General features: G+C 37.1%; 1 protein-coding gene across 2 annotated transcripts; it reads right to left on the bottom strand.

Annotated features, from left to right (window-relative positions):
• Positions 1 to 674: 674 nt before the first annotated feature.
• asxl2 (ASXL transcriptional regulator 2) lies at positions 675 to 22,261 on the bottom strand. 2 transcript variants are annotated; one of them, XM_053509687.1, is made up of 12 exons: positions 22,074 to 22,261; positions 13,391 to 13,473; positions 12,381 to 12,489; positions 11,844 to 11,985; positions 8,458 to 8,576; positions 8,110 to 8,221; positions 7,485 to 7,625; positions 7,231 to 7,391; positions 7,002 to 7,098; positions 6,801 to 6,906; positions 6,060 to 6,696; positions 675 to 5,968 (listed from the first exon to the last, which is right to left on the bottom strand). In XM_053509687.1, exons 1-12 carry the CDS (start codon positions 22,128 to 22,130, stop codon positions 4,124 to 4,126), a joined length of 3,609 nt encoding a protein of 1,202 aa, XP_053365662.1. In that variant the 5' UTR covers positions 22,131 to 22,261; the 3' UTR covers positions 675 to 4,123. The 2 variants fall into 2 exon arrangements, with proteins under 2 accessions (XP_053365662.1, XP_053365663.1); XM_053509688.1 differs by lacking the exons at positions 11,844 to 11,985; positions 12,381 to 12,489; positions 13,391 to 13,473; positions 22,074 to 22,261 and adding an exon at positions 9,204 to 9,358.
• Between the last annotated feature and the right edge of the window lie 702 nt (positions 22,262 to 22,963).

Below are 22,963 nucleotides of genomic sequence, written 5' to 3'. Positions count from 1 at the left end.
CACACTGTACGGCAGTTTTTGTCAAAGTTGACTCTTTACTGTGTGCTGACGGAAAAAAAGACATGACGTTAATTTTGCTCACTTGATGTATTTATTCTTATTATTTATAGACAAAACACACTTTTACTTACAAGTGATGATTACAGTTATGTATATTACATTCATGTTTATTTTACACAAAAAAACTGTAGAATATTTAAACCAAAAACTAACTCATTAAAAGGAGGCACACACCATTGGGTTTTTTTGATTGCCACAATTATGATAAAAGATTGCATTTGACGTCACAGGTTGCATGAAAAATATGTCCCTAAAAAGATGATTCCATTTGTTATGTCTAATAAGTCATTTTATGACAATTATAGACATTTTTAATGTGGATGTACAGTACAAATAAAAAGGTGTTTCTAAAACAGATACAGAGAGGTGTTTTGTTTTAGCTAAAATGAATACATTGTTTTTATTAGTACTGATCTACTGTAGATTAAAAAAAAGATAGAAATTCATGGTGTTTCTTAAGATATACCAAAGTATCACAATCTACTGATATCAGCATCTCAAATTTCCCTTAGATAAAAGTGTGTAAAAATTCAAAACACTATTTCCCAACACTAAAAATAAAAGATAAATCAAAGGAAAGAAAAAGAAATTAGCACAGTTATTTTGTGTCTCTATTTTGTTTGTGTGTGTGTGTGTGTGTGTGTGTGTGTGTGTGTGTGTGTGTGTGTGTGTGTGTGTGTGTGTAAATACACACATTGTATTCCATGCTGCATAAATCAGTACAACCAGATCATGTACATTTACCAACTCACACCATCAAAGTCACTTCACACCCAAAGACACTCCATACAACTAGTAATAGGCATTCACCACAAGCAAACACGACACAGTGGAGCTCAGACATATGCACAAGTATAAGAAGAATAAGAAAGGGCAACATCCTCCAGTTATGATTGTGGTTTCTAGGAAAAATCATTTAAGGAAGTACATAAATGCATTCCAGGTAAGACTAATTAAAATAAAATAGATTCATGGGAATTCTGGTACAAAGAAAATTTGTAGAAAGTGTTATGTACACCCTGGATAGAGTCAAAGTTACAAAATGGGACAGCAAATATAAAGAATACATCGTAAATACCCTGTGTATTTAAACTTTATCTAAAAGTGATTGTAAATCTTTGTTTTTTATATTAAAATATATTAATTAAAATATATTACTTCTCAAAACTACGCAGACATTACAAATAAAATTTGCTCATTATATGATTATCTTATCACCACAAATGGACTTTGGTATATTACCAACAGAAATCTTTTCCATATGTCTAAAGTACGAGGCAGAAGGTTCACAAAGGTGACCGATAACAAGGTGGGTAACATGCACAACTTTATGTACATGTTAACTTTATTATACAAAACAAACATTTCAAAAGGTACCTGTTTATGAATAAGGATCATTCCATATTATACACGGCAAAAAATGACATGTTTGCATGTGATAGTGTTTTGAATATAGTCAAATTTAATTATTATTAAAAGTAATAACTTTAAAAAGTTCTGTTTTATTGGCAGATGGATTTGGACATTTATTTCTAGAAAGAAGCAAAACTTTCTGCCAACCAAATAATAAATCAAAGCTAGAAGTCAAATTAAAAAGAGTAAAAATAAGCTTGAAATAGGGATAATGATCTTATATTTGGTTCATCATGATGTTGTATTAGGAAATAATAAAACTAAAAGAGCGTTGACTATACTTAAGGTACTGTAATTTGGTTAGATGTCATTTTTTGAGTGTAGGTTGTATTGGTACTGAGCTCCTTAAGGGACATTGGAGGAAAAAAATTAAAGGAGGCATAACAGGTGAAATAAAATACATAGAAGAAAAAATAAATAAATTAAGTTTTTGGCAAGATGGTAAGAGTATATTCAGGTCAATGTAAAAAGAGTCATTGCTAGACAAGTACAAAATAATTGAAACAAAAAAGATTGCAAAACTGTAACCCCCACCCCAACCAACATACCATGAATCATGCTCTCACTACATCCATAAAAAAATTTAACAAACGCAGTAAGAACTTGTGCAACTTGGCAGGAACGCAGTAGAAAACGGTAAGGATGTAGTGATGTCTCCATTAAATGCATTGAAGATTGTGGAGCTGCTGTGTGCGTTTTTTGGACATGTTCAAAAAAGCCTGAGGACATAGTCCAAGTAAGATGCTGGAAGAACTCAATAAGGACGTAATAATGATGGCACATGAGAGACGTATTGAGAACCTGTTAGGAACTTGGCTAGGAACTAGTATGAACTTCATAAATGTATATTTTACATTTTGACCCTGTTTCCGCTGTGCTTAAATATTTTTGGGATGTTGTGGGAACTTCATGGTCGCAGTTAAAGTGTGATGGGGCCATCAGCAAGCCTCTGTGTAAAATGAAGAAATCCCGCCTTCTGCATTATTATAGACAAGACCAAATTCTTCAAGCCAATGATCTATTAGAAACCTACAGAGCCAGCTCTTTAAACATCTTGTTTTTAGCCCAATTTGGCACAATATTTGTTAGTTAGTAAATCTGAGTGTCAAATTTATGCATAATTACATGATTTTATAGATAATAATGCTGATTATATAAATGATAAACAAAGAACGATTGCAAAACTGCTTGTGAGTGGTTACGAAATCCTGCCTTCGGTCTCGTCTATTATGAATGAAGAATGAATAAAGGCAGGGCTTAAATCATGTTTGTAAGCGCTGTTTTAAGGATCCGCAATTATATGCCATATGTCACTCAGGGTTTTGCAATCTCTGAATAAAAGAACAATTTGTTTTTTTCCCTTAAACATTTTTAAGCACAATTTGTTTTCTTCTATGTATTTCTTTTTCTTTCATGTCCCTTTAGGGGCTCCATATGCCACAGATAAAAGGCAATAAAAAGTAGTGAGAATGAAACCTCAGAAAAGCATATATTTACATAAACAAAACAATTTCTTATGCACATTGGATTATATTAATCAACATTATGTTTAAAAAACAAAAAAAAACTGATTCCTTTTAAAAGAATATCTACAGTCTTAGAACCTTGTTATCAGTTCAGACTCCTCACTAGTGAACAACATGACATGACAAAGACCTGGGTTTGCTCCTGAGAGGGAACATTAGATTATTTAATTGAGAAGTGCTTTAGCTCCCATCCTAATCGACTTACTCACAACATACTACACAGCGAGCAGTCCATTCAAGTTACCATTTTAGTTTTTATACAAAAGTGCAACCCTAAAAATAAGCTAGGTATAAGGGAATTTGATTCTCTCTTAAATTTAGATGATTTTGATTATTATTTTAATAAATATAACAAATGTACAAATTATTGCCACTTTCAGTTACCAAAATAATCCAGTCCTTATATTCCATGATATATAAAAAAAAAAGTGATTAAAGATTAGTGCTAGCCCGTGGTATTTAGTCCCTTCTGCTCCATAAATAACTTCATGCTTATATTTACCATTGATGCTACTCATATATAAGGGTACCACTTCTAGCCTAGGCATAAGGCAAGTAATTAATTTTTTTTTTAATATTCACAGTAATTCTCAATATATAATTGGTATTTTAGCTGTCTGGATCTTTTGCTTAAGTTACTAAGGCTTAAACTATTCAACAAAAATTGCTTTGCTGAATAAAGTACATATTATTGTTAGTGATCCAACTGCACAGTATTAAAAATATAAGTGAAGTAATTGATTGATTTAATAGGAAGAAAAAGAAAGGGATGGCCATGATAGTCAGATTTACAAAAATAGGAGTTTACTTGTTCTTATATATATATATATATATATATATATATAAGAACATGACCACTGTTTATATATTGCCACTATTCGAGAAGTTTTGCATCTAGAACAAGGTGCTCAGTTTTCAGTAAATAAACCGAGAGGAAGTTTTTACTTTACATTGCACACATTATGTACATGTACATACAAATTGTCTGGAAAGCCAGAGATCAACAGCATAAAAGCCAAACTCCTATTGACATACTGCCACGGTGAGAAGTTCACCATTTGCTTGAACAGCTTCGCACTTACTCTAGAGTCGACCTTTAAGATCACCTTTGGTCCTCATCACCATTATCGTACCACCAAGCAGGAAACACACAGTTTGGAGGGTCCAATGCAGTCATCATGACAGAAAGCGCCACAGCCCTTGCACATGATCATGGCCTTTAGCCGACAGTAGCATTTTGACTGGACGTCCTCCATTCCAGAAGCTTCTATGAAAGACTGCTCGGGCGAGGTCTCACCTTTACCCTGATCGAGAAGGTGACCCGCAGGTATGGCAGTGACAGTTACGGAAAATGACATCATCCCCTCGCTGGTGTTCTCATTACTGCATGTAACCGTAGGAGATGCCCCAGAGTCAGTGATGCTATGATTTATTGGGTGAGGCATGGACATGCTGATAGTGCCACCATAGAAAGTACCCGTCATTGTTTCTTGGCCATCCTGTGACCTCTGTGACTGGAAGGAAGTTATTTGTGGCTTACAGTCACTCGAAAGACGTGGCCCTGAGATACCCTGTTTACTGGTGTCGAGGTGTAACCTTGGAGAGATTTCTTTGGTTCTTGTAGAAGTGCCAGCTTCTTTACTAGACGAACAACTCAGTGACTGGGATTCTACCTTTACTTGAGGACAGTGCTGATATCCTGGTGCATCATCTGGTTTTGTGATGTGAAATCCTTGCTGTTCAACTTTAATACCAGGAGGTTTCGAATGTCCTTTTAAAGAAGCATGACGGCCTTCTTTAGGTTCTGCTCCGCCTTTCTGTTCTCCTTCCACCTTTTCTCTCTTTACATTGGCCAGATGGGGACGTTTGCTGCTCTCAGACCCTCTCCCATATGTGGAGATATTTAGGAGATAGTGCCCGGTCATGGCAGGTTTAGACACCCTTTTTCGTCCAATGAGACCTAGTTGGAACCTTGGCTGGTCGTTAGAATTTTCTGGATAGCCGAGTAGACAGGGCTCAAACTGGGAAGGCTGAGAGATTTGGCTCTGCTGACTTCTGTTCCTTAAAACATGGAGAATCTGCTCCTGGGTGTTTTTGTCCAGCTTGTCCACACTGGTCCCAGGTCTGCCTGAGTAATGAGGCAGTCTAGATCTGCTAATGTCATCTGTATTTACAGGTTTTTCCTTGCCTGTCTCTGATGTCTTACCAGCCAGGTTCCCTTTATCTTGTGTTACAGCAGTCGCAGGCTGCACATTTATCTTGGCATGTGCTTTTGGAAGAATCTTCTCCAAGGGAATTTCTTTACCTTGAAGGAGCTGAGCGACAAGTGGATTATTGGCAGGAATTGAGGAGTTGGGTTTGATTGCTGCAGTCCCTGGCAAAGGTGCTTCTTGTGCTTTCTGGCCGTACGACAGAATATTTGTAGGTGATATTTGCATTTCACCAACAGAGAAATGAACACAATTTTCGTTTAAATGAGGATTTGATGCATGCTCAGTCATTTGGGCACCCATAAAGGACCTGTCTTCTTTAGAAAAAAATCGATTTGTGCTAGAGCTTTGAACAAAACTATGGTCCATTAGCACAGTTGCACCTGAAGAAGGAGAGGTATGTGAGAGAACTCCTGTGCTCTCAAGAGCAGGAGACACTGAGCTAATCTTTACTGGAGATACAGATTGGCTTCTAGTGCTTGCTGGTGAAAACTCTTCTGATAATGACCGCACTGGGGAAGGTGTGGAGGTACATCCGGATGAGCTAGGTCCTGAAATGGATCCTCTACGTGGTGCACCTGCTGCTGCAGCCGCTGCAGCACGTTGTTCCCGAGCTAGTTTGGCTTTAGCTTTGATGTCAGCTAAAGTGCGTGCACCGGTGCATCCTGGCCGGATACTTGGTGGTGTCAAAGGATGAGGAGTCCTTGGAGAAACTTGGCCTGAAGCTCCAGGGGCTGACAGGATTCGTGACACAGGGATCTAGAAATATTTAGAAACAGCTTAAGCAGCTGAAAAAAAAATCAAATGCAACAAAACAGAAATGTGAATAAGAGGTAAAAGTAAAGCCTACTTTAAGAGGTGGCACTCTCTGTTGTGCAGTTGTGGCTGGAGGTGAGTCTTGTGTTCGCAGTGAGGTTGAGCCTTCTGTTGGGGTTGGGGGTGACCCCTCTGCCACGCGAGGTTTCTTTTCTTCTACTTCTTGTCCACTGGAGAGTTTCCGCTTTAATGACTCAGTGGTAACTTCAGACGCTTGTGACACAACCCCCTCAACCTTAACAGACTCACTCTCTATGGTATCATTTTCTTTAGAGCTAGATTCTTGGGCAGATGTTGGGCTATTAGTCTTGCTCTCTTGTACATTTTCTTCCACCCTCGAAGTTAGCGGTTCCACCAATTTCTTTACCGTAGGTGTGGATTCCTCTTGTGTCAAAGAGGCAGTCTTTGTATTTGAAGACACCTCATCGGAAGCTGAATGACTTTCACTGATTGGTTCAGTATGGAAGGACTCTGGTTCTGAATGACTTATGGACACTAATGTTTTCACCTCCCTGGATCTCAGCTCCTTGTGGGTGATCTCAACAGTGTGGTTTGGCTTCTGTGCTTCTGTGCTAGACTCTGTTTTTCCAGGCCGGGGTGAGTCTTTAGCTGGCGTAGAAGTGCTTTCAGTCTTTGTCAGCTCTCTGGATTCCTCAAGGCTTAATCCGGATCTGGAATAAATATGGGCTTGATATAAATGTTACACTCATTTTAGTCCAACATGATCTCTAATCTGGTTGAAGAAATAAACATTTGGTACAACAGACATACTTACTGCTCGCCGTAGAAATTTTCAAAGAAGTGCTCTTTCCAGTGCTCCACTTTCTTCTCTTTTTCAATCTCTTGCCGCATCCTTAGTCTTAACTCTGGGGTGAACTCACCTGCAGGAATTACCATGAAACAGATTTCACTATGCATTGTGGTCATATTTTACAAAAGGTCTTTGTAAGGTATCAGCACCAGTAAAGTAACATACCTTCGGCTAACCTCTCCTTCCAGGATTGTGCCGCAGATGTGAAAAACTCATTGTTCAAAGCAGAACTAGTTACCCTCAGGAGTCCATCCATGCATGACTAGAATACAGGATGACACTAATCTGTCATTTCAATAAGTGTAACACTATGCAATTTACTGTATATTTAACATTGGTTATTTCCACTATAAACAATAGAAATTGTATAACTTTTATTATCATATTCACATACCTGCTGGTCAATCTCTGGCAACAGCTTAAGAAGTTTCTGCTGACAATCAGGGGGCAACATGGAAAATGTGTGTTTGTTAATTAAGGCCCGTAGATTAGTGTTGACCAGGATGGAATCAGGCGTCTCTACATCAATCTCACACTTGGTTCGTCTTAACTGGCCTAAAAAAGATGAGAAATGTCTGTTTAGTTGTTAGCAAAAAACTAAATGGACAAAAACAAAAAATAAAATAAAAAACAAATAAAAACATTTACGAGCATTGAGCCGACTGGAACGCTGAGAAATCTTCCGGGAACTGGTGTTGTGGCACGTTTCTGCTTTGACAGAGGAAGACGAGCTAGAGGTGGAGTTCTGTGGACTGGCAGGGCAACGCTCTGACTGTTTTAGTTCCCAGCCTACAACAGGAAGAAGCATCGATTTTTACTTTTAGTTGTACTAACAGTATAGTATACTGCTTATTCACTATGCATAATTGCTATGCTTAATCTAACTAATAATATACAGTTGATGTCAGAGGTTTACATACACTCATCATGAACATGAATCTCCTGGTAGTACTGTAGTATTAGACTTGTAGTGATTTTTTTATTGGTATTTTTCCGGTAAAGAAAACTATTAATGGTGATTTTACAACACATACATGTTAAATAGAAGGAAAAAATTGTTGCAAAAAGTTTATGTTCAGTTTTCAAAAAATATACACCCTCCCACTTTGATTATTAATTCAGTAGTGCTGATAGTTTAAATTATATTAGTATTATATTCGCCAATAAATTAATGAATGATGAATAATATGATATAAACTATTTTTACAAATGTAATCTGTAAGCTGACTCCATTTCCTGAGAAAAGTAAAGTACAATGAATTAGAAAGCATACCAGTCTTGGAGGATGCTGAATCAGCCATAGTTTTAAGTAGAAGTCGTGGGCTGGATGCTGTGGGGATCCCACATTGACGACGCTGATTCCTCTGCTGCTGCTGTTTCAGAGCCTGAAAACGCAATCTTGTTAGCTAGATATATATCATCCGGTCACTGAAGTTATAAAATTACATTACATTCCTAAATCGCTTATGTTACATCATCAAATATATATTTACATTTGTTTAATGAACTTTTAATTCTTAAATGTATTTGCCTGTACAGTATGCTAATACAACACACTACATACACAGATAACAAAAACAATCTGTGTACGGAAAGATTAAATGAGTTGTGTCATATGCACCTGTTTAAGCGCTTTTTTGCTGTGTTTTTGGGATGAAGAAATGAGCTTGCTGCTGGAGACTGAAGGAGAAGAGCAGCGAGACTGTGGAGAAGATGGCTGTGACTGCAGATTTGCTGGCCCTAAAAAAGAACAAGCATACTGCTTTCAACTTCTGCAAGTCGGCAGGCGTACATACAAACATACCCACATTTATTCTCTCTCTCTCTCTCTCTCTCTCTCTCTCTCAGTTAATTAAGGTCACTTCCACTCAAATGTACAATACCCAATTTGTAACAGATTATTATCTTGTAAAAGTGCTGAGCTATAATTACAATTATTCAAAATGTGCATTGTGCTCTTATCTGTGTTTTGCACCCATCTGTGGAAAAAAAGCTATTGCACAATTCATCTAAACATCTGCCTCATGAGTTTTGAAAAAGAGCCAGAAAATAAAATGCTGATTAAGAAGCATTAAGTACTTTATTTTTTTTAATGAAACTCATACAACTACTTAAACATTATCTATTTAATCTTCTTTTTTTATGCAATGATACCATTAAGCAAGCCATTACAAAATACAACATAAAACTAAGGGGCAATATTAAGGGAATTTAGGGGGGAAAAAAAAAAACGTTAAAAAGAACTGTCTGAAAAACACGATTGCTATGTTTCTGTTCGTATTATTTCCTGTTCTTTAAGGCAGCACTCGCCTTACCAAAAGTTTCTAACTATATGCTTAAAAGCGCACACACAGATATTCCACTTACTATATTTTGTGCAGTTGTCTCCACCTTTTATAGGATGCATTGTTTAGTAGTATATATTAATGTTTGTAGGATATTCCAAGGTTAAAGCTCCGTTAGCTCAATAACTCTATGATTCTCAAGTATATGAAGATGAGGAAGTGGTCTCTTTTTTGCAGAAAAAAACATTTCCTGTTTAAAAGCTGAGTTGATCTATGTGACTAATGGGAACATACAGGAAAAAAAAACTGTGTAAAAAGCTCTGACATATACTATAACCTGCAAAATACTAATCATAACTCATTAAAGATCAAGCAGTTTGAGTGAGTTACTAACATAATCATAAATATTGTCTTATACTGTAAGACATACTTTGTCTAAAGGTCATTTTTGTCTGATTGACATTTGTAATGTTAAACTCATCATATTGCTAAGAGTCTTTGGTTAACTGCATCAGAACCAGAATCATGTGAGATCTCAACACACTGTAATTATGTAGAAGATTCAGTATGAGACAGACTACAATACAACACAGATGGTACTGCGAAAGCATTGCATTTACACTGTTTAATTATTTCGGTGGAAATCAATCAGCAGGGGGTTACATTTTTAAACATAAAATGCTGACTTTGCAACAGAAGCGAGTAAAAAATCCCAGTTGCACTGCATTTCATTTACATAAACATATATAATCATGGCCTTTAAAAGACGCTCATAAGAATATATTAGTCCAGAAACCCTGTGGGGAAGTAAAACAAACAAGACATAGCAAGTTTTTTTTTCTTTTTTCTTTCTTTTTACAAGAAAAGAACATTGTGCTAATTTAGGTGTTGTGGTGAAGAAGACAGGGCTTACTTTTTTTTTTGAAGACAGGCAGGACAAAAAAAAGTATGACACATGCACCTACATCTTCCTTGTACCCTGAAAGATGATTTAATTCAATTCAATCTAATTTATATATATCGCTTTTACCAACTGTCAATGTCTCAAAGCAGCTCCACAAAATCAAAAGAAAATTATGGAAATGTATATGAGATTTGAGAAAATGTGTATAAATCAAGATGCTCAGATTGTCCCAAATGAGCAAGCAGAGGGCTGTGGCGACAAGAAAAACTCCCTGAGATGCCAGTAGGAAGAAACCTTACGAGGAACCAGACTCAACAGGGAACCTATCCTCATTTGGGTGAAAACAGATAGCGGGAATTGTTTTGCTTACATACTTTGTGTTAGGCAGCAACAGAAGATGTCTATGTTAACATGATGGGTCCAATCAGGCAAAGCATAGACTTGGAAAGAGCTTCCTGATGAGCAAGGTATATTAAATATTTTAAAACAATTACAGGCACCTCTTTGGGGTAGTGTGGGAGACATCAGCCCATCATAAGCAGTACTCAGGTGTGTTGCTATAAATTGGTGGACAGAAATGGGTGCATTTGTCATACATACAAACGTTAGTATATAGTCCTCTCCAAAAGTTATGGAACAGCAAGACCAATACTTGCTGGGATATGCAAAGCGGATTTCACTGTGCTGTAATGTATATGTGACAAATAAAGGCTTAACTTAAGACAACTGCGTTTAAAATCCAAAGATGAGACTAAGATGATCTTTATATTTTAATGCTTTAAACTTCCTATATCCTATGTTTTAAGTTATCTAAAATACTGGAACATTTGACCTGCTAGATACCTCTGAACGTCTACTCTTTGCTTGAGCCCTGAGAAGACTGCATTCGTTGTTTTAAAAAAAGGTTAAACCAACATGAAGACTAAGGAGCGTTCCATGGGAGAAATGCAAACCATTTTAAAGCTGATAAAAAAAGGAAATCGATCAGATCCACTGCACAAGCATTGGGAATAGCCAATTCAACTATTTAGAATGTGAAGAAGGAATTGACTCACAACACAAAATTTATAAACTTTTTAATCCAGAACAGTGGAGGACGTGTCATGGCTGCTTCTGGAAACGCCACGTTAATGTTTATTGATGATGTAACTCATGTTGCTAGCTGCGAAACCGGCAATTTAGAAAAAAAAAAAAGGGGGCATCTAATCGAATTGGGAGGAACTTCATCATGCAGCAAAACAATGACTCAAAACACACTTTCAACAGAACAACAGACTTCATCAAAGGATTTAGACTGGTCAGGTCATTTAACCAAACTGAAGAAACTGAAGGAAGAAAACCCCCAAAACAAAGGACAAAAAGAAGAAAGCAACAGTTTGGTAATGTCAGTGGATCAACAGCTTGATGCAGTTACTTTAGGAAAGAGATATGCAACTAAATATTAAGTGGGTTTTCATTTTAACTGATTTAAGATTATTTGGTTAACAGTTGGATGTTTGTTTTAAGATCTAGATTAAAGTATCATTCTGTCTCATTATCATATTCTTAAACCTAAACATCTTCAGTGCACTGCAAAAAGCTCCATAATTTTCATAGTGGCCTGCATATTGTTGGTTTTCTCCTATTGCTTCTCTAGCTCGTATAGAATCGTCTCTATAATTTATACCAGTATATTGTCCTTGGTGTTGGATAAGACCTGTTCGTCTGCCAGATCAACATAACCATGGCTAGCATTTGCACTAACTTGCCTTGAATTGCATGAGCGTGACTGCAAACACGATAATGAGGAATTATACGTAAGATAATACAATGATGTACCTCTTCTCTTCCACCTTCCTCTACTGCCCTCTTTGCTGCTGCCACTGGTGTTGTTTTCTGCGTTCCGCGTGTCGGATAAGTTATCACTGCTGTCTTCAGAAGCCTCCTCTGATAGCTCCTTCACCACATCCGCTATGTCTTTCTGCTCAAACAACGTAAATGGGCATACAGAATGCATAGACGTCAGAATCTAGTTTGTCTTGATGAGTCATTATGCTTCTCTTTAGATTAATCACAGTATATTATGCATAAATACTCATTACTGATGATCATCCGGAGCGAACAAAATCAAGACAACAATGGCTGTGTTTTCAATCTGAGTCATGCTTTGTCACTAGCTAACTGATGGGGTGGTGTGATGGCTCAATCACACGTACAACAAGAGATGAACATTGCACCAGTGGTTATGAAAGATCTGGTTAAGAGCGTTATGTTGCAACATATCTTCCTGTTTGGATCGCTTGTTATAGTAAAGGATGTTACATTTCTTTCTTAAAACTGCCCTTAGGTTTTGGTTTCCCGTTTATGCACAGTTACCTTCAGTGTATAGACTCCCATACGACCAGGGACTTTGTAGAAAATCCCCTCCTCACCCCGGGAGTTGGTGTGGAGCATGGCGTTGAGGCAGGCAAGAGGGGAAGTCCCACTGCATACAAAAAGATAGCATGTCAGCCAGTGTAACACAGTATATGTGCAAGTACATTGTGCTACAGAAAGTTTATTATAAGCATAGTGCATTAGAATGTACAGATTACAGCTACAGGTTTAATAAGCACACACAAACAGCAACGAAAAAGAAAGCACTAACATGCAAATAATAATTTACTTACTGTACAACCGTACGGTTGTTTTCTTAAACATGTTCAACTTAATGAAAAAAAAAATTATAACCACATAAAGGTATAGAATAAAAACGTTCTGAACAAAAGCCGTAGATTAAGTTCCGCTAGTCTATTAATAGATTCGATTCCTAAGGTTTTTTTTTTATTATGACTTTTGTACTGTAATGTAAACTGTAAACTTCGACGGTTATAATGTTCTCTTCAAATCATACCGATTTGCCGAGAAGTCTTGGCACAAAAGCTCAAGGCTGAGCAGTGCAGGCTGGGATTGAGGGACAGGTGAGAAATAACCAACAAGCGTAACACAAGAGCAAAATAATCGTGACTCTGCCTGTAGTCGCTGTCATGTCAAAGCACTACTGTGAGAGCTACAGCCAGTGAAACTGCCTTTAGTGTTTTTTTTTTCAACACCCTTTGCATGCTGTGTCAATTTGGGAATGTTAATAGCATGCAAACGCCTGCTATATGGAGGTTAGTGTGAGGGGGGAAAGGGGGGATGAACTCTCATATAATCTTACCTTCTGGAAGAGAAAAGGATCATTGTAACAAAAAAAGAAATGTCTTCATTAGAAGTGTGTATGTGTGTGTGTGTGTGTGTGTGTGTGTGTGTGTGTGTGTGTGTGCATGTGCGCATTGAATCGATCTGAACTACAAATAATACAAATGGATTAAATCTAATACGAGACTGGAAGATGATCACTTCACCTGATCTCCTTGAGTCGTTCTCGCTGAATCACCTGCAGGATCTCTTTGTGACTCATCGGTGTGTTTGGGTATTTCTCAAGCACCTAGGGGAAAAAAAAAAGAGGAATAGCATGGATCAAAATTATGCAACCCATTCACAATGAAGTTATATCACTAACCCTGATACGATTAAATATTTACAGCGGGCTATTGGGGTTAGTAAACGTTTAACTGATAGTGATCTGCTATTGACATTTCTCCACCATGGCGCCAGAGGGAACCCTCTCCTGAATTGTAAACACTTTCCAGGTGGTCATACTTATTTCCTGTTTATACTATATTATATTAAAAGGTTTTAAATAAAACTTTACACTAACTTTTACTTACTTAGTAAGTTCTTGAGCCCCATACTTCCCCGCCCCTCCGAACCCCCCCTAACTCCCCCAACCCCGGATGCCCCCATTCCCCCACCTTGTATATCCCCTTGTTCTGGGTTGATTACTGACTATGTCTGTGAATTTGGCCTTTCTGACTGTGTATCACGAGACTTATACTGCACACGATTCCAAACTGCCCAGTGTTAATGATATTTGGATTTGGAACACTGAAATTAAACCTCTTGTACATGGATCCGTACTGCTTTCTTGAGTCCTCTCTGCTACAATAACCATCAGCAACTTTTTTTTTTACTTTACTTAACCAACAAAACTCTACTACAGTACGTATGGACATCTGCAAGAGAACCCTCGCAAAAAAGTAGCAAAGCAACTCTGTTCCATGGGGATTACCACCACCTTCTGCACCACACGTGGAGCGACCTCAGTATTTGTACTAATTACTTTTCATTTAATTAGTTTAAACTAATGCTACACAACATTTCCAGAGAATAGGATGTGAAAAGAGTGGCCAAACTGACGAATACAGCACAATACCAATCCTGTTATGAATCAACAGGCCGACACCTCACATTTAATCACTTAGTTGAGTGAAAATTATGCTAACCATCCTTAATTTATGTTTTTAGGTTTGATGAGGGAATGTTATGATATTATACTGCATGGTGTAATGGCTGAGTGGTTAGCACTGTTGCCCTGCACTTTTAAGGCTTAGGGTTCAAATATCACCTATAGAGTTTGCATAATGTTCCTCCCCTGTGCTTGGTAGGCTTTCTCCAGTTTCTTTTCAAAATGTGTCTTTTCAAAAAAGTCTGCCTGGCATTTCCAGATTGCATGTGGTCAAAAATAACAGACGACTGGAAAACGATCAGTTTTTCAGATTTTTACTTATCTTACAGGTGTGTATAACAGTTTTGCATTTTTCTATAAACTAATAACATTTGTCCCAAATAAAAAAAAAAAAAGAAAAATTGTAATTTAGATAATTGATTTAGAGAAAAAAATTATACATAAAAAACAGTGTTGGCAGATCTTGATTAATGTGAAGAAAACAATTTCATATCCACTTCTCGGTCGTCTATGTCCATCTTGATTGACCTGGCTGTGTGTAATCAAGCATTATTGGATGATTACACACTTTATACACACATTATATGATTGAAAAACCAATCCTCAGAGTCACAGCAGAAGGTAGCATCATTTCACAAATGCTGTGAATCATTGTGGCTTGTAGGCCTCTTCACATCTCCATCTGACTCTAGACGACCAGCTGTGTGCCGAAGCTTAAAATGTAACTCATTAGAGAAGATGATCTTACTCCGGTTCTTTATGGTTCAATTTCTGTGGTCATTTTTGCAAACCTCAGCCTGGCTCTTCTTTGCTTCTCATTGATGATGGGCTTTTGTTTGGCTTTGCATGACTTTGGCCGCACCTTTAGAAGCGTGTTTCGAACCGTCCTTGCAGTGCACGCCACCTGGCTTCAGTTTGCCACTGTTTTTGAAAGTCACTCGATGTCATCCTACGGTTGTTGAGTACCATTTGAATGAATTTGCGGTCATCCCTGTCAGTAGAGATTTGTTTTTGTCCTCTGCCGGTCGCTTGCTTTGTTGTCCCCAGTGTCTGCTGCTTAACCTTGTTCTTATGCATTGCTTTCTTTGGAATTGCAGGATTTAATCAAACCGATGCTCACTGTATCCCTGTGCCAGAAAGCCAGGATGGAACCAGTTCTTTCCTCACTTAAAACGTTCCTTTTCAACTCGATGGTTAGTTTTAATATTCCAATTACATCTGCTCACAGCAGTGGTTTTATACTTTTCCTCATTAAATACGATTGGATTCAGGTGATCATGTAATCAGTATCTCATAAAGCAGAATGAGGTGTAGCTTGTGTTGGTATTCCACAGACACTGGAATGGAATGATCGCCAGCCATGCTTGTAGAGATACTGATTTAAGAAACTTTTTACACCGGTCTCTCTTTTTTCTTTCCAGAGCTACATACGTTTGTGTTTATGTATGTGTCTATATACTGGGGAAAAAAAGCACTTTTGGGGTAATTTTTGACTGATGAATTATCCTAGATTTGCATAAATGCTTTTTAACTGATTCTGCCTGAAAGCTCTGTCCCTTTCCCACCTTCTCACATGTTCAGGAGTTCAATTCATAAAAAAAAAAAAAAAAATAAAAACATAGATGAATTCAAATCAGTCATTTTAAACAAGTACACAGTATACTACACTTAAGAAGCTTTTAGCATGATAATACTCTGTAAACTCGATATGGTGAAAATGCCCATTTCACTCTGCTCTGGCCAAATGAAATGCTTGTGATGTTTTTAGTCATAAATTGCGAGAAGGAAGGGAAAAAAAAATCACAACCTTGCATGTCCCCTCATAGAGACTTGAATACTTGCTTATTTTCCATAGCCTGTATTAATATACATATCTAGATTTTTATACATTTGAATAAAAAATAAAAAATAAAAAAACAAAGTAAGTGGGCCAACAGGCGAGTACAACATGGCACTGGGTAAGCAGTAGCAAACACATCGGGCTAGCTAACAAACCTATGATTGTCCACCTCTAGTTCAACAATAAATTCACGAATATAACTTACTCTAGCAGTTTCTGGTCCTTCATTTCATTGCTTTAAGCTCCTAAACATCTCCTTAATACTAAAGTATCATATGCCTGTTATAGTCGAGATATTTTAAAATAGCTGCTGAGTGATCAATCACCAGGATATAGGATTACAGTTGTTTTTTTATTTTTTTTGATGCAAACCCAGATACAAACAGATTGCTTTTACTCTGTCTATTGCGTACAATGCATGAGTAATGTCTGTGTTTTTTTTCTGTGACTAGATTAAAGCAGTCATCTCTAAACTGCAGTTCTGGTTTGATGATGAGGTCAGGCAGTGGAGCAGACGCCTTTCTCGCCAGCTGTAACAGTGAGACGGTGAGATTAGTAATACCATGACTCCAGCCAAGCGTGATTCATTTCCTTTGTCTTCGAACAAGGTGAACAGAGACTACCTTGTGAAAATTAAAAAGGCGGTAGTTTTATCTAGAATTGATCCGGTTATAATTCTACACAGAATAGTGAAGAGTACCAGTGTACGTTCTTTAAAAAAATATCTTAAGAGAAAAAGCTTTCTTTTGTCCTAAACTCTCTTGACAACAAAAAGGCTGAAAAATAAGTCATTAACTTAGCAATAAGAATATGCAAAATGAAACAACTTTTGCACTCACACATTATTTATTACACATTTCATTTAAAAGCTTAAAAATAGCCTTTGTGCTTTAATATTTCTATTTAATGTATGAATTAAATTTAGAGGTTTTTAAAGCGCTAGCCTTTTTTGTTCTTTACTTTGGTTAATGTTTTCACTTGACTTTACCCATACTGACCTTTGACTACCTGCTGACCCGCACCAGTGGGGAATTACCCCTAAATTCATCTCTAACCGAAGACAACAATGCAGCAGCGTCTAATCCTTCAGTCTGTCTAGCTCTCACCTCCAGTATTGTTGCATTTGATTACAAGCTGTAACTCGTTACTTTTCAAATCTGACCAGAAAAATAAATGAAGGGAATTCTGGGAATTCCTCGTTTGAGTGAATGGACTCTCAACTCTGAGCTCAGCAAATAAGATCAAATTGACCTTGCTGCCCACAGTGTTAGCAGTAAACAAAGTCACCTGTAGATGATTTAAGCTGCATATAAAGTATTTATTTTAGATCAATCAACACACAGACATCTACTTGTTGAATCTCCTGAAAACATTCACATATACTGTATATCAAAGGTCAGAAATTAGAGTAGTGACCTTTAGTCAAATGCAGCATGTCTCTGTCACTGTGAGTCACCTCTGTACTCAATGAACCAGGCCTAGACAATAATGTTTTTCAAATGTTTTCGATCAATTACTAAAACACTTTTGAGCTCTGTAGATTTCTATATTTTTCAGTTATGTTTACTGAGCTCCAGACAACATTAGAATGATAAATATTGCTATGAGTGCTGTTTAATGCACTTTCTGTGGTGGATTTAGGAAGTGTGTTAAGTTTTATAATAATAAAAAGAAGAAGAATTATTAATGCTTGATGTGTATGAAGATCTCTGTTTAATATCAGGAAAACAAACATATTTAATCTTTTGGCCAAGTGCCCTGTGTCACGTACATCCCGTACATCAAAAGCACCGGTAATTAACATGTAAGTCATATAGAGACCCGGAGACAGACCGATGAGAGGAAACACATTAGTAATTTCCAGTTAAACAAAAGGGTTCCAGTGGACACGAGCTGTTTACATACATACCAGTCTGAATACGGGCTATAGGCTATAGTGTTACCATATAAAAGAGGTTGTTTATGGGCAGAGAGGCATGCGAAAGTACACACAATATTAAAAAAAAAAAAACATATAGGTGGGCTGCCACAATACGTAAACCAGCTAGCAAAGTTGTACTATTATCATTAACCGGTCAAAAAAAAATCAAGCTGAAACCACGATCACCGTAGCTTGTACGTCTCAAAAGAGCAAACTGTGTGCCATAATAGCAAACAAAAATAGGCTTAGGTCACATTTGTAGTAGTACCCTACTGTATTGTCTACTGAATGAACTTTCTTTACAAGTTTCTTTAATTTCTACGCTTTATTTGCAAGAAGTAAAAAGCTAATTACTTTTGAGCTGTGACTTATAATTATCAATTACTACTACTACTGTAGTAAATCCATATATATTACAGTATGTCATTTGTGTAAAGACTGTGTGTATGTAGTAATTGATCTGTTATATAAGTTGGTGTTTTGGTCAGAGCAAGTAGATCTAAGAAACACTATGATAATGGAATATTTTTGGCCACATTTTTTGGTCGAAGTCTTTGATGCACTAAAGATGTGATGGGTGGCAAAAGATCAACAGCTGTACTACACTTCGAAGCAGTAAACTCTTATTGAACAAGTTTACTGACAACTTTTAGATTTGCACGTACAGTACAGTGGTTCTAATTACATGCTCTTTCCTGGTTTTTATTTCTTTCTACACTGTAGAACAATGCTAAAGGCATCCACAATATGCAGTATTTCCTTTGAACAGTTGATATTGAGATGTGTCTGCTACTTATGCTCTGTAAAGCCTTCAAAGCGGCTCTAATCTGAGGTGCTGTTAATTGGTAATTTAAAACCTATAATTTTTTTGAGGCTGGTAACTCTAAATGAACTTCTCCTCTGCAGCAGAGGTAAGTTTTGGTCTTGCTTTCCTGGGAGGGTCTTGACAAGAGCCAGTTTCATCCTGGTGCTTAATGAATTTTGCAAATGCACTTGACAATACTGTTCTTGCAAGAACTATTTCAGATGGTCTATTTTGTTTTAAAAATAACAAATGATTGTAGTTGTTACTTAATTACATAATTTCATATGTGGTATTTTATATGTTTTAAATCTCCAGTATTGTTCAAGAATGCAGAAAAAATATCCAAATTGGTACTGTATCTCTTGTGACCATCTGAATCCAATGTCTCAAAGTAAAAGTAACCACCTTCCTTTGTACTGTATCTCCATTTAACTTGTTCAACATATCCCATATCTAACTGCAAGTACAACAATTGGAACAATACATGCAAAAACCCTGTACAGTACTTCTTACTTCATAAGGCCTAAAAGATGGCAACAGTGTCCTTGTGACCTCATAGAAGGGGGTTAATTGTTGTTCACAAGTAATAAATTGCCATGTTCACAAGTAATAAAAGTGAGCTACTGCACACACAGCTGTTTTTTCAGGTCTGTTTCCCTGCTACTTACTACCACTGCTTCTCTTTGTCTGGGTTTGTGATAGAATTAATAATATTACATTCACAGAAAAACAAAGCACGTTTGGATATGCAAATTAATGATGAACTAAAAAACAACAATTTAACTAATATTCAAATGACTACATGATGTGTTCTGGCAAACTCTAACACGTCTTTTAACATGCTTTAGCTTATTGCCCCTAAAAAAGAGTTGGCTACAATAACTGTGCCTTTTAGCAAAACTCAATCTATTCTATAAAACAGTATCACAATATCATTTTTTTTAATAAAAAAAAATATATATATTTATTAGAATTAAACATTACATTTTTGTTCTGGTGTTGTGTGCTAAAATGCACCGTACCCCAAAGGATTGCCCCCTACATAATCTTTATCAATTATTATATTTCAACATACATTTCTATTTTTACTATGACTAAATATTTTAGATCCTGATGTTGTTGTTGTTGTTGTTGTTGGTCTTTCGGCTGCGATTACCTGCAAATAAAGTGTGCGGTCAACTCGCTTCTCACAATGCTCGAAAGTTTTGTCAGTCTATATTTCTCCCTTTCGTATGCACTGTCTACCGTTACATTCAGTGAGAAACACCTGTTACACGGCCATAAGATTGTTTTATTAGGTGGCATTTTTCTCCTAAAAACTGATGGCACTGCCTACCATTACATACGGTCAAAAAACACCTGTTACACGACTGTGCAAACGCCACAAAGAAAAGATTATAATGAATCCTAGTCACAATTACTTTGCATGAGACCATTCATGAAAAATTGGTATATAATTGAAGTGTGCGGTCAACTCTCTGCCACTGTGTCAATATTTTGGTGGCTCTTACTTCTGCCTCAAATTTGCCTGCCTGAAGGCACAACTTTTTTCCTAAAAAAAAAAACTGATGATGCTGCCCACTGTTGCTTTCCGTGCGGAATGCCAGTGGCACGCTCAGTTTGACATACAAGTCGATGATGCGGCCTTACATGGCATAAAAGTTGATAATGATGCTTCCTACCGGTGCGACATGAGCGGTGTCAAAAAACAGAATTTCTGTTTTTAAATAAGTATGTATATATAGACACAGTATAAAATAGTATGATGTATATTTTATTCATATAATATTCATAATATTATCATGTACATCAATATATATCATATGGCAACAAAATTTGTATATATATTTAATTTAAATTAGTTTTTTTTTGCTCTCTCAAAAGAGATACAAAATCATCAGTCATTGAGGTTATAATGACGTGACAACTATCAAGCTCATTAATGAAAAATTGCCATATAAATGGTATTTTTTTAGCACATTTATTTTGCATGGGTTTGACATGTAACACAAAATGTTATAACTAAATAAATATCGTAAAACACATGTTAATCATCGCTTTAACATCTTTGGATATAAACTATGATAAGATGTCAAAAAATTACATTATTTTTTAAATAAAATAAACAATCTAAATGTTGCATATGAAAATGATTGCATGAACATGCTCATACAAAAATCATAGTTATTTTAGTTCAGAGGTCAGATCTAAAGAAAATAAATTTCATATGGCAATATTTCATCAAGGCTAATTATTATTATAGGAATACTTGATCATAATAAACAAGTGAAATCATGTTCTTCAAACAGGTATTGTTATACAAGTTTATAGTGTGTGTGTGTGTGTGTGTGTGGTGGGGGGGGCAGTAACCGACTTTGACAGCTCGCTGACTAAATTTTAATTAATGATTTTAATTAGTTGCCCACCAGGATCAATTCTCATTTCACCGCTGCACAAAGATGAACCTGTAACACACATTCACATTATCCTACAACTAACTAACTACTACAGCATGCCATGAAGCTAGTTAGCTGGCTAGCCCTGTACATGCTAATTCAAAACAAAGCATTAAAACGCGCTCTAAAGTACCTGACATGATTCACCACTAATACAAACCGCTCACTCTAAACGTTCAGACGTTTTCACTTCAGAATCTTCATTAAAGTGCTATTTTAACTATCAAGTCGACCTGGTGTCTGTCTCTGACTAGCTTAGCCTAGCACAGCTAGCTAAGACACAAACGTCACGCGCGTTGATACGTCTCCGGAGGTAATATGAACCCACAGTCAATGTGTAAAAAGTTTACAAACTAGAAGCATTTGCAGATTGAAAAGAACGAATTCGCAAGTGTAATTAGTGAAAACAGATCAGTGTTTGTGTTCAGGCCCTAGCCCGCGAACTAAACACTCCGCCTGCACCAGCAGGTCATGAACTCATCAACACAGTTGTACAAGACATTATTTTCCCCACACGTATTGTGCAGTCTCAACAAGTATTTGACGACTCGGGTGCCAGTAAGCGAACTGTCGTAGAGTATAATCTGTCAGCCTATCACAACACAAGACTCGGGATATGTCTAGCCAATTACCGTATAGGAGGCGGGGTTTGTGGGAAACGGGTGGGAAATAATAGCGCTTAACGAAAACAAGCACAAACAAACGCGATAAATTTACCGTTTTTGCTGCCTCTGCCCATGTCCTGCCCTTTTTCTTCTTTTGCCTTTCCCTCATGTTTGCGGTCGGCTCCTGGAAATCAACCTAATGTACGAGACCGTTACTGTTCTGATGGAAATGTTGCTCCAGTTATAGTGCGAGTCCTACCATTTCTGCCATATTGGGTCCTTACTGTAACTAGCAGGTCATGTGACCCTGGGAGTGACGTCACCTTACTGTACAGTGCATGTTCAGGGAAGCTGCTAAAGCACGATACATCAGGTTTAGACTGTTGAAATTAGCCTGGTTAATGTGCTTTTTCTTTTAGTGTGTTTTTTCTTTTCTTTCTTCTTCTTCTTTTTTTTTTTTTTGCAAAACACTGTACCCAATGATGAGACTCTTTTAGCATGATCTGATTTCTCTGGCGGCTCAGATCAGGTTTAATCCCAAATGTAGCCTTAATACAATATTGTGTATTACTCACTGTAATTTTTGCAAATTTTTGCAACGCTGCAAATGAATTAAATTAATGTAAATAATAATAATAATAATAATAATAATAATAATATAGGGTGATGTATCCTTGTGTCCTCTAGTGGGAGATAATGGTTTACTCACTCACTCACTCACTCATTGTTTATACCGCTTTACCCTGTGTTCAAGGTCAAGGGAGGCCTGGAGTCTGTCCCAGGAAACTTAGGGCACGAGGCGGGGTACACCCTGGACGGGGTACCAATCCATCGTGAAGCACACATATACGCACACTCACTCACTCATTCACACACACAATGGGGAATTTGGGAATGCCAGTTAGCTCGTGGGAGGAAACCGGAGTACCCGGAGGAAACCCACCAAGCATGGGAACTCCATGCACACAGACCGATGGCGGGAAGCGAACCGGACCCTGGAGG

This window comes from Clarias gariepinus, chromosome 13 (genome assembly GCF_024256425.1).
Source record: "Clarias gariepinus isolate MV-2021 ecotype Netherlands chromosome 13, CGAR_prim_01v2, whole genome shotgun sequence".
Lineage (NCBI taxonomy): Eukaryota > Metazoa > Chordata > Actinopteri > Siluriformes > Clariidae > Clarias > Clarias gariepinus.
This window is presented reverse-complemented; position numbering and strand designations above follow the sequence as displayed.

What these genes read in the sequence shown, in the direction of transcription:
- asxl2 (XM_053509687.1), bottom strand. Translation starts at nt 22,130, where the DNA reads ATGAGGGAAAGGCAAAAGAAGAAAAAGGGCAGGACATGGGCAGAGGCA. An exon ending in TTCAGCATCCTCCAAGACTG is followed by an intron (nt 7,626 to 8,109) that starts GTATGCTTTCTA and finishes TTCCTGTTGTAG; the next exon opens with GCTGGGAACTAAAACAGTCA. An exon ending in TGCCAGAGATTGACCAGCAG is followed by an intron (nt 7,099 to 7,230) that starts GTATGTGAATAT and finishes CCTGTATTCTAG; the next exon opens with TCATGCATGGATGGACTCCT.